The sequence below is a fragment of the Aristolochia californica genome, unplaced genomic scaffold, assembly GCF_029961685.1.
Source record: "Aristolochia californica isolate CCGP_79_NKW_82.1479 unplaced genomic scaffold, dmAriCali1.0.hap1 SCAF_11, whole genome shotgun sequence".
NCBI classification, from domain to species: Eukaryota; Viridiplantae; Streptophyta; class Magnoliopsida; order Piperales; family Aristolochiaceae; genus Aristolochia; species Aristolochia californica.
In genome coordinates, this window is record NW_027181782.1 from 27057122 (window position 1) to 27069572 (window position 12451).

Sequence of the window (12451 nt, forward strand, 5' to 3'; positions counted from 1 at the left end):
GTGAGTTGGTGACTCAGAGGAGCATTCAAGTAACTTAGGATTTATAGGTTTAATTTAATTCAGTACATGGTAGCGTGTAAGCCAGCAATGGCAGTATTGTAAAAACTCTTACTCTAGTCCTTGGCATGATTAGCTTTAAGAGGACTGACGGAAAGGAAGAAGGCAACTCGAATTTCACCCAAATCAGGATCAGCGTTCTCCTCTAAGGAACCTAGGATCGGCGTTCTCCTTGATGAATCCAAGGTTCAGGTCTCCCTTTTGATGAGCTTGACTTCTTCTCCTCACGAATCCCTTTCTTCTAACCATTCTTGGTAAAGATAGGTCGCCCAGGGAAGACTGTCCGCACTGGTTCGGCCCCTATTCCCCTTGACGATCCCTCACTTCGTCGTGTGACGAGGTCTATGGTCAATGACCGTAACAGAGCCGAATGCCAAGACCCCCTCTATCCTTGGGTATATGCAAATATCGCTCTACTTGACTAAATGATATTTGAAGCCGGCCTCAACACCCTTCCATTGGAATCTTCGCTTAAGGCTGTCAATTTTCCGGTAGATTGCCATTGGACAATGAAGGAAGGACAAGTAATTATTAGAAATTCCTGGGAAACAAGAGTTGATGAGAATTAACCTTCCAGCTTTGGACAGCAATCTACCTCTCCAAGAAGCGAGCCGCCGGTCAAGTCTTTCCAAAACACGGTCCCATAGATGGCCATGGGGTCTAACCTCAAAGAGGGGAAGACCCAGATAATAGCTGGGCAAAATGCTGTTCCCACAATTCAGGTAAGTAGCCATGTTATGGAGCAGCAACGAGTCGATGTGATATCTAATGAGAGAGGTCTTCCACTAATTGATTTTCTGTCCAGAGTTAATCTCGAAGAGATTGAGCAACGCCTTGATGTGTTTGATTTGATCCATTACCGACTCCAAAGATCATTGTGTCATCAGTGAATTGGAGTAAAGGGATGTTGAAAGCAGACTGAGAGGCAACGGGCGCAAGCCAATGGAGCCAGCGAGCAGTGTAGATTAACGTTGAGAGATATTCAACCACAATATTGAATAGGAGGGGAGATAAAGAATACCCTTGACGTAGCCCCCTTGAGCTCTTGAAGTGACCACATGCAGTACCATTGAGTAGGAGAGAGAAGGATGGGGAGGATATGCAACTCCTAATCCAGAAACGCCATTTATCCCCAAAGCCCATTGATTTGAGAAGATCATCTAGCAGATTCCAATTCACCCAGTCAAAGGCCTATAAGTCAATTTTGAGGGCAATCCTGGGTTCATCAGCAATCTTGATATGGTTGAGGATTTCATAGGAGGCCATGTTAGTATCAAGAATAGATCTTCCTTTCATAAAGGCGCATTGGCCAGGGTGAATAATCAAAGGATGAGCAGCTTTGAGGCTGTGAGAGAGAATACGAGTGATGCTTTTATAGCTGCTGGAGATGAGACCGATGAGTCTAAAATCAGTGGGATGCTCCACAAAGTCCTTCTTAGGGATCAAGGCAATGAAGGTGATGCCTATATTTTTGAAAGAAAGTCCTTTATGGTAGAAGGAATTGACCATGGTGGAGCTGTCATCATTGATGAAAGAAATCTTCATTATATCCATTCGGGCCCGGTGCACAATCCAAGGGCATACCCAGAGTGGTACGCTCAATCTCCAAGGCTGAGAGAGGGAGTTTTAAGAGATTAGCGATAGTGTTGGAGATAGAGGGATATTGGATCAACATTTTAAAAAAAAGGGATATTGGAGATTATGAATTTTGGGGCGACAAGGCTAGTCAACCCTGTATAAATCTGCAAAGAAGTCAAGAAAGGTGTTAGTACTAACAGTTCGATCATAGGTGACCACCTCATTGAGGTAGAGGGAGGTGATGCGCTTCATTCTCTGCCTAGAGGAAGCCATGGCGTGAAAACACTTGGAGTTGCCATCTCCTTCCGAGAGCCATTTGAAACGAGCTCTCTGCTTCCAATGAATTTGGTCAAGGTGGTTGAGAGAAAGCATGAGATGGAGAGCGAGCTGGTTTGAGAATTCCGAAGTGAAGAGAGGTCTTGCATCCTCTTCAATCTTGTCTAATTCAGCAATTTAAGCAATCGCATCAGCCATTGAGGTAGTAGAGGCGGCACAATGGGATGTAGCCCAACTCCTTAAATGCCCTTTCATAGCCTTAAGTTTCAAAGGTAAACGCTATTCATGATCAAAGGTGTTTGATAGGAGATTCTAGTGGTGAGAGAAGACTGTCTAGAATTCTTCATCAACTAGCTAGGAATTTTTGAAACTGAAAGGTTTAGGGCCCCATTGTCCCATCTTGGTATCAAGTAAGATTGGCCAGTGGTCGAAACAGATCCGGTTGAGGAATTTCCCCGTAGCATATTGATATTGGTTGAGCCATTCACCATTGGCAAGAAATCAATCGAGTTCAGAGAGAATGGGACAGGATTGCTGACAGTTGGACTAGGTGAATTTTTTCTCAAATAAAGAGATTTCATCAAGTTCACAATCATCAATAAAATCAGCGAAATTTCGCATTGAAGAGTATATTTTGGGACATGTTGGGGATCTGTGAGTACAAAAACAAACAATGTTGAAATCACCAATGTAGAGCTAGGCAGTTGGCCAAATTTGGGAGAGTGGAGAGTTCCTCCCCAAAAAAATTGCGTTCCCAGTAACAATTGGGGCCATAGACACCGGCTATACTCCACACACAGTTAGAGTGGTCCTGAACTTTTAGAGCAATTGAGAAAGTCCTAATGTTGTCCTCCTGAATGACCAATGGTGTTGAGAGAAGTCTAGGCATGGGAAGGACAATTCCATAGTTCATGAAGGAGACAATCATCAACTCTTTGGAGATTGGATTCTTGAAGAAAAACGATGGAAGGCTTAGAGGAGAAGAGGAGATCTCTGATGATAGCTTGCTTTTGGGGGTTCCTAATTCCATGTATATTCCAAGAAATGATAATCATTTATCTATGGATTTGTTGTGGACTCCTGAGTTGGCAGGTTGATAAGTGGGAGGTTTATGAGAAATGGCACCCAATTTCTGCCGATTGCATCATCTGGTTCCATGATTCTTCATCATATTTATGCCGTTCAGATTGGAGCTCAACAACCAGATTCCTGGAGTTCTCATTCAGAGGAGGGAAGATAATTCGGCCAGAAGTTATGTTAGTGAGGTACTGAGTTGGATTCTTGATTCTCTACGTAGGGTTAGTGCCCCAAAATAAGAAAAATATAAAAAACAAGAGAATTAATACATCGTAACAGTATACTTGATTAAAACATAATACTTAAACCCCAAATTAGGTAAAACAAACATGATTACTACATGAATAAGTAATAAACTGCAATCATTAAATAATAATAATATACTAATTAATTAAATTAGATATTATATTATTTAATGATTGCAGTTTATTGTACATTAATATAGTAATTACATGAGCCAATTAACTGTGCACATGATTAATTATAAAAAAAATAACATTAAAAATAATAGAAACAAATATTATAAGTTAAGTTATTAATTTATTTATAACATATGATATACTTTAACATAAAAAAGAACGATTAAATAGGAAAAATTGATCAAATGCTAACTTTAACACACTATATATTTTTACGTATTATTGCATTGTTCGGAGGAAAAGCAGCACTAGAGGCGGCTGGGTGGACGAAATTGAATCGTCCGAAGGAAAAGTAGCGGTAGAGAATAGGATTTGGATTTGCAAGTTATTTTTTGTTTTTTATTTTTAATAAAAAACTGCACACGTGAACTGCAAGTGTGAGTTCGCACGCTGTGTGGGATAGGGTGTCGAGGGGGGAAAATAATTTCCCCCCTCAACTTAGGTATCCGGGGAGGGGGGGGGGGGGGGGGGGGGGGGTGGTGTGGTTATGTGCGGCCCCAACGAGAGTGGTGGCCGGTGGATTTGACGGCGGCAACAGGCGGTAGTAGGGGGGTGACGATGACGGGAGAGAGTTCAGAGCAGCTGCTGGTTGGGCTACGACGAGGCGAGGGCTAGGCTACAAGAGTCGACGGCGACATCGACGGGCGATACAGAAGGCGATGTGCGGGGGGAGGGATTAGGTGCGGCAGCGGCAATGGCGCTGCACAGGTGTGCGGCGTCGAGCGATGGGAGCAAAATGAAGGAAGGAGGGTCTGTCCAGCACTGGTGAGGGAGAAGAGAGAGGGAGAAGCAAACAAAAGGCCGTGAGGGAGAAGGGAGAAGCAAGAAGGAGAAAGGAGATGAGGCCGAGAGGGAGGAAGAAGAGACGAGAAGGAGACCGAGAGAGCGAAGACTGTGGGAGAGAGCCAAAAAAAATTAAAATCGACGAGGGTTCGAAACGCGGTGCCCACTTCATCTGGTTGATTCGCAAAATAGTGCGGAGACCAGATTCCTGAAATTAAACCGTGGAGATGATTTTTGGATTCATCTTATTCATCTACATGACTTGAACGCTGGTGCTCCACTAACGACGTCAGGAGATGAATAAGTCAAGCATTGAAGTTCATCTCTTGTGTCAAGTTGACTGACCCCCCAACAGGTTCAAGTCAATTTACCATGTAATCACATGAACTTGAACTTGAACCCGTGGTGCACTAAGGGGGGGTTAGTCAACAAACTGGAAATTTGATCTTCATCTTCATCTCATGCATCTACATGATCTTCATCTTCGAAATGGGTGTAAGTGTGGACAAGTTCATGTTCGAAATCTTCGAAATAGGGTGTTAGTGTGGACAAGTTCATCTTCATCTTCGAAATCGAACGAAATCAGAAGGTATTTTGGGGGAAAGGAGAATAGCCAGAGAGAGAAGGGAGTGGGAGGCTGAAAGGGAGAAGAGAGGGAGAAGAGAGAAGAAAGGGATAAGAGAGAGAGAGAAGCGAGAGAGAAAAACGGAGAGCGAGTCTGAGAGAAGAGAGGGAGGCACGGAGACGAGAGAGGGGGTGCGAGAGAGAGGGCGAGTTCGAGAGAAGATTGAGAGAGGGAGGCCGGAAACGAGAGTCCGAGAGAAGAGAGGGAGCGGCGATGTCGGGGGTGCAGGGAGACGAGAGAGGGGGTGCGGGAGAGAGGGAGGAAAAAAGGGAAATCAGGATGCGCGAGAGAGGGGGGTGCGAGGAGAGGGGAAAAAAAAAAAACCAAGCCGCGCGCGTCCTTCATCTTGAAGAAGATAAAAAATGGTCTTCAATGAGTTGAAGGATTTTAAAACGTGGAGATGAAGGACCGCTTCATCCACAACATCCAGATGAAATGTCATTTGCGCTCCACTAACGACTTCAGCTGATGAAGGACGTCATGCGGTTGATCTTCATCTCGGACTTCAAGTTGACTAACCCTAAGGTATTCAACAAGGAGGAAGAAGAAAGAAAGGGGAGGAGAACGTGGGAGAAGAAGGAACCAACTAAAGTGAAATTACGAGTGCACCAAGACTCATCTCATTCCTTCTCCTTTTATTAAGTGAATCACTAAAAGTCTAATTATAAGTTTGCCATCGGAAGGAGGAAAACAACTAAAGCATACATATTAAGTGACCCATTCTAGAAATAATGAGTAAAAAGAAAAAACTAATAATAATTTAAAAGAAAAAAAACTATAAAAACACCTAGACAATCCTTCCTTTCTCACACATACAAATAAGTCTACTTCTAATTGATTAATTTGGAGTTATTACTCTCTAAAAAAATAATTGGGAGTCATGTCTTGATGTCTTCTTAAAATGTTATTGAAATAAAAATTGTCCTATCGGTCAATTCATAATCTCAGAATAGTGAAGTACATTAGTGAAGGTTGTCGCAAATTTGTGTACTTTATGCAAGAAAAGAAGCCAAATCTAAATGTTTACATTTTATTCCATTATGTGTTCAAGTTTTATTTTAATACATTAATTCCAGCCCTCTTGCTCTTCTTAGTTTTTGATTTAATAAAATTCAGCATGATTTCAAAAAAAAATTCCAACCCTCTTTGTTTTTTCATAAATAAAAAGCTATTTCTTAACTAACAAAGAGGCTTTTTCTTCCATTTTTAAGAAACATGATTTTTGAATCGCTTTTTTTTGACCTATAAGAATTTTAACTTATAATATAATTAAAAAAGAATTCATTGAACTTATTGAACTAACCTCTTATTGATGTATTAGTGTCATTGAGATTCGAATCACGATGTCATTTTCTTGTTCCTAAATGGGTCTCAAAAAAATATTTTATTTTAAAAATTTTGAGACTTACTTTACTACCCCTGCTTCAGGTAGTAAAAATTTAAAAAAAAAAACACATCTAAGATTCTTCTTAGCATTTGACTTCTACAAATGCATCTCAGTACCAATCTAATCACCAGTTTTACCTTTTATTTTGCTTCAATCATTGTTTTTTTATTTTTTATTTTGTTGAAGAATGAGTTCTAAGTATTGCATACTTTTGGAGCACTTTATGTACTTGTAGAGCCTAACATGCTTTGTATAATAACCTAAGATCCCATTATGCTACTTGTGGAACCTAACACACTGAATACAATAATTTAACATGAATTTTCAATCTATTAAAGAATGTTAAACATAATTTGAAAAAAATATTTTGTACAGAGTCCTTTTCTTTCTTCCCTCTTATAGAAGCCTTTTTTCTCTTGTCCATGTATTTTGCACTCCAACTTCTCTTGTTCTAGTAAAATCCTTGTTGGCTCAACGATTAGCTTAATATGTGCTGAGCCAGCTTCTTTTTCTTTTGTAGGTTTGTTTGTTTTACTTGGTTCTGAGAGCCCTGGATACTATAGGTAAGCTCCCATTTTTTTGGTTCTCTTTCTTTATGATCTTTATTTATCCATTGATTTTTGTTTGTTTTCCTAATTTCATTAAAATTTGGTATTTATGCTTTGATGAACATTACCATGTTCCCTTTTGCCTTCATCCTCTTTTCCTTTATTTTATTTAATATAAAACCTTGTTTTGAAAAATAAGAATAATGACAAGCTGATTTTGAGATGAAACATGGGTAGGAGACCTTTCTTGAATTCCAATTTTCTTCTAATAAGTGATAATCCCACTCTATATGTTTGGTCCTTCCACGGAAACATGATTTTTAACAATATGGTTAGCTGTTTTAGTATTGTAAAGATAAGCATAATTTTTGTTGGTGGGAACGTAAAGAACATCCACAAAGATTCTAATGCTAATCAACTCACAAATTATATGTACCTTCACTTTTTATTATGTTTTTGCCTTTGATCATTCTACAACATTCTGTTTCTTATTTTCCTATTTTATTGTATACAACCAATAAAATTGTATGAGGAATTTTGGAGGAGAAAAAGTCAGGAGAGATTAGGTTTTAAAGACATTTCTTCTCTATTTATAACTTAAAAGTGTTCAAGATTATATCCATGTCTTTGCAACCTCTAGACCCTTAGAATCTACTTTCTACATAAAAATACTTTACTAGAAAAAAAGGAAGACCTTTAATTGAAAACAATAACTTCTAACTCTCTTCCTCAAGTTGGAGCATATAACTTCAACTTGTTATAAAATGTGTCTCAAAAATCCCATTTTAACCTTAATAAAAAAAGAAAGAAAGCTCAAACTTGGTTTTCAAGATTTGTAGCTTGTCATTGCTTTGTCTTCGATTTGCGCTGACACTTCCATGATGGTTCTTGCTTTGTCTTCATTGACATTAGTGCACTTCTCTTTTTCCCTTTACTTGGATGTGTTTAGTAAAATTGACTCTAGTAAGTAAATCTGCTCAAACACTTCACCACCCACTCTTGGAAAGTTTTGAACATCTCACTGTAGGATTTTAACAACACTACTACAGTACTCTGTAATTCTCCCCCTCAAGTTGGGAAACTATAAGAGAATAAACCTTTTGTAAAAAGTGACAATAAGAAGAGGAAAAATAATAAAGGAGGAGGAGAGGAGTGCAAGGAGAAGATGAGAAGAAGAGTGCAGAGAGAGAGAGACCACTCGTTGGTAGCTAGAATTTGACCTCCCTCTTTCTTATAAACACACTTAAGTGAAAATAAGGTCAATTTACAATATTACCTCTCTTTACAAATAAGGTCAATTTGACCTCCCCCTTCCTAAATACCACTCATACTAAATTGAAAATTGAAGCATAGAACTCTAAGGTGAAAGTAAACTTCCAACCATGTTATCAAGAACATACAACCATATAAAATTACCAAAACACCCCCACGTATATATGTTAACACTCCCTCTCAAGCTGGAGCGTAAATCTTGAATAGTCCTGGCTAGTCCAAACACTGAATGCTCACGTCTTCCAAGGGTTTTGGTTAATACATCATAAAGTTGTTCAGACTACACATAAGGTGTAGCAACCTTCCCTTGCATTACAACATCTGTGATAAAATGATAGTCTACCTTGACGTTTTTGGTTCTGTCACGGGAGATTGGATTTCTCTCTTTAAAATTTGCTGCCTAATTGTCACATTTCATAACCATAGGCTCTGTAATATTTTTTGAAATGATGTTGAATTTTATTATGAGAGCTCAAACGAGCAGATTACAAGAGGGGAAACCTTCCCAAACAATGAGAGATTCCTGGGAGGTTTCGTATTTTGCCAATTTATCAGCCAAAGAATTGGCTGATCTAGGATCGAGGTTCCAATTACAATGAATGGATGACACAATGTCAGCAATACAATCAGTAATTGGCCAGTGGCGCCAAGGAGGGGAGCTATCTTTTGAACACCAGCTGATGACAGTCTTTGAGTTGCCTTCGATAATCAACTTGCCGTGCAGCCGCTCTTTAAAGATTTGGAGGCCGAATAGAAGAGCACTCACTTCAGCAGTATTTGAATCAGCAATACCCACCGGCCCTGCATAGGATAGAATAGGGTCTCCACTGCTGTCTCTGAAAACACCACCAGCTCTAGCCAGCCCATGACAGCCTAAAGCACTGCCGTCAAAATTGAGTTTGGTGCAGTCGTAAGGGGGAGGATCCCAGGTGGCCATAACCGGATTCCTACAGGGGCCTGCCATGTGCACAATCAAGCCCCAATTTTCTCGAAGGGAGACGCTCGTTAGAGAAGCAAACTTCTTCCTAGAATGTAGCCAACTTGAGATAAGGCCCACTGTCTGAGAAGCTATATTATCCGGGTTGCTAGACTTGGAGTTGAATCTCCGGTTGTTTCGCTCGAGCCATATACACCATGGGACATGCACAAGGCATGCCAAGAAAATTATCTTGCCCAACTTAGGAAGGCATATCCCCATAACCATCTCAACGGTTCCGAAAAGGTCTTGATGTAGCCCCTTTTGGAGACCAATCTTCTGAAATATCTTCATCCACAACGTAAGAGAACATGCTGGACTGTCTTGTCGCACACACCACAAAGGGGGCAAGTGCGATCGGGGGCTGTGTAACCTCTTTTTTGGAGGTTGTTAGAGGTGAGGATCTGTTCCCTGATGGCCGTCCACACGAAGAATTTGATTTTACTAGGCATTGAGAGCTTCTATGCCAGGTTTGCCTTGTGCTCATGCATGCTGTAATCTTGTTTTCTAATGTGAGAGTAGGCGGATGCAACTGTGAATCGGCCATTAATACTGGGCTTCTATATCAGTTTATCAACTGCATGCTCACGAATAGTAGTGCTGCTGAGTCTGGAGAGGAGAGAGCAAAAAGTTGTAGTTTCCTCATCATTTAATCCCCGGCGAAATATGAGACTCCATGAGTGATCTCTCCAAGAATCAGCCATTGAGCAAGAGAGGTCCCTCACCACCCTAGAGAGCCCCGAAAAATCCTCAGAGAGGGGGCGAGGGCCACAACATTCATCCGACCAAAAGAGGAGGGTCATTCCGTTGCCTGTGTGAAAGGAAGTTGCATCTCTGAATATTGGGAGGAGCTTTTGATTTGATTTCCATATCAGGGATCGGAGGCGAGTAGCGCCATCCTCCCTCCACCAGGCACCCGAAGGTTGAAGATAGAACCTGACCATATCGCCCCATAGGTTGTTATGCTTGATGTTGAAGTTCAAGATCCATTTGAGCACAAGGGCATGGTTCATCTCCTTCGTAGGCCGAATGCCTAAACCACCCCGATTGTGGGGCATGCAAATATCCTTCCAACTCACCAAATGATATATGAAGGTGTCCTTTGATCTTCTCCAGAGGAAACATCGACGAATGGCGTCAATCCTGTTGCAAACGAAGGCCGGACAGTGCATGAATGATAATAAATAGTTTGGCAGTCCTTTGATCTTCTCCAAAGGAAACATCGACGAATGGCGTCAATCCTGTTGCAAACGAAGGCCGGACAATGCATGAATGATAATAAATAGTTTGGCAGTCCTGCCAAACAAGACTTGAGGAGAGTGAGTTGCCCAGCAGTAGATAAAAGTTTGCCCCTCCAAGTAGCTAGCCTCTTCTCAAATTTCTCAATGAGGGGGGACCAAAGCATCGCCGAAGGCCGAGAGTCAAAGAGTGGTAGTCCAAGATATGTAGTTGGCAAATTTCCCACTGAGCACCCCAAATAGTTGGCCATACCCTGAAGCACCGGTGAGTCGATATGATAGCTTAGGAGGGTGGTTTTCTTCCAATTAATATTTTGACCAGAAGCCAGTTGAAATAGTCCCAATACAGTGCGCAGTTTTTGGATATGATCCATAGTACCAAACCCAAAGCAAATTGTTTCGTTTGCAAACTGAAGGATCGACACGCCAAAGGCTGCACAGTCCGTCGTGGGGAGGAGCGAACCCAGATTTTTTGCCGAATAGATAAAATATAATAGGTATTCCGCTACCACATTGAAGAGCAAAGGGGAAAGGGGGTCTCCCTGTCTGATCCCCCTGGATCCCTTAAAATAACCGTAGGTCGTTCCATTGAGAAGAATGGAGTAGCTTGCAGAGGAGATGCAACTTTGAATCCAGAAGCGCCATTTTTCCTCGAATCCCATCTTTCCCAAGAGAGTCCAAAAGCTTCCAGTTAACTTTGTCAAAGGCTTTCTCAAAATCAAGCTTTAGGATGAATCTGGGAAGCTTTAAAGCTTTAAAATGGTGGATGAGCTCGTGACATGCCATGGCCGAGTCTAATATATTTCTTCCCTTGATAAAACCACTCTGGCCATGATGAATGGCAATAGAGAGAACCGCCCTGAGGCGATTGGCAAGGAGGCGCGCAAGCACCTTGTAGGCACAAGTGGTGAGGCTGATCGGCCGAAAGTCAGAGGGAATTTCTGCCCCTTCTTTTTTAGGGATGAGGGCAATAAACGAAGCTCCGATGCTCCTATATCTGATGCCATGCTGAAAGAACGAGTGGACCATGCAGGCAATATCGTCTCTGATGAAGGGCCAACATCGGCGATAGAATTCCCCATTGAAACCATCCGGGCTCGGGGCATGATCCAAAGGAAGACCCAATGCTGTTTTTTCAATTTCCTTACTGGAGAAAGGGAGCTCAATGAGTCTAGCTCCGGCCGAAGGAATAGCCTGGAGATGAACCATTTTAAAAAAAGGGCGAACTAGCTGGAAGGCCCAATGTTGCTTTTTCAATTTCCTTACTGGAGAAAGGGAGCTCAATGAGTCTAGCTGTAGCCAAAAGAATAGCCTGGAGATGAAACCTTTCAAAAAAAGGGTGAACTAGCTGGAAGACCCAATACTACTTTTTAAATTTCCTTACTGGAGAAAGGAAGCTCAATGAGTCTAGCTGCGGCCGAAGGAATAGCCTGGAGATGAACCCTTTCAAAAAAAGGGCAAACTAGCTGGCCATCAGAGTATAATTCTGCAAAAATGTTCACTAGTGAGTCTGAAATAAGGGAACGATCTGAGGTACTCTCACCATTGACGCTGAGCGTGGTGATGCGGTTGGCTCTTCTCCGAGCAGAGGCTACTGCATGGAAGAATTTGGTATTGGCATCCCCCTCAACGAGCCATTTAAATCTTGCACGTTGCATCCAGTGCACGAGTTCACTATGAGCGAAGGACTGCATTTGCCCTTGGAGAGCGTATCTCTGAGTAACTTTTGACGAAGAGAGGTTTCTAGATTCCTCTTCAGAGTCAAGAGTGGAAATCTGAGAAAGGACCAAGTGAAGGTCTTCCCAGATAGGGTAACCTCATCAAGATCCCAGTTGCCAATAAAGTTTGCAAATAGCCTCATGGAGGTAGTGATTCTCCAGGAGGGCGGGGATTTCTCGTGGCAGAAGCGGGTAACATTGAAGTCTCCCGCAAGCATCAGAGGAATGGGCCACCTTTGACAAGTCCTCACAAGGTCATCCCAGAAGAGATGTCTCTCATGGTGTCTAGTAGGACCATACACACCCACAAGGCACCAAATGTTCCCCGACCCTTTGTCTCTTAATTTGATTCCGAGGGAGTAAGTGCCACAGTAGCGATCGAGCATCTCAATGGTATTAGTGTCTCACACAATCAGAATGCCACTAGCCGATCCAATCGCATCCACTGAAATCCATCCAGGCTCCTTAAGAGGCCACAACTCACGGATATATCCAAG

General features: G+C 41.8%; 1 protein-coding gene across 2 annotated transcripts in view; it reads left to right on the top strand.

Annotated features, from left to right (window-relative positions):
- The window catches only part of LOC137944698 (squalene synthase 8-like), a 65906-nt gene that overhangs the window by 19206 nt on the left and 34249 nt on the right, over positions 1-12451 (top strand). For both annotated transcript variants that reach the window (XR_011110839.1, XM_068790418.1), the window contains exon 3: positions 6723-6765. Coding sequence is in view for 1 of the 2 variants with exons in the window: in XM_068790418.1 (XP_068646519.1) it covers positions 6723-6765 (43 nt within the window). In the remaining variant the exon portion in view is untranslated. The remainder of the gene's footprint in view (positions 1-6722; positions 6766-12451) is intronic.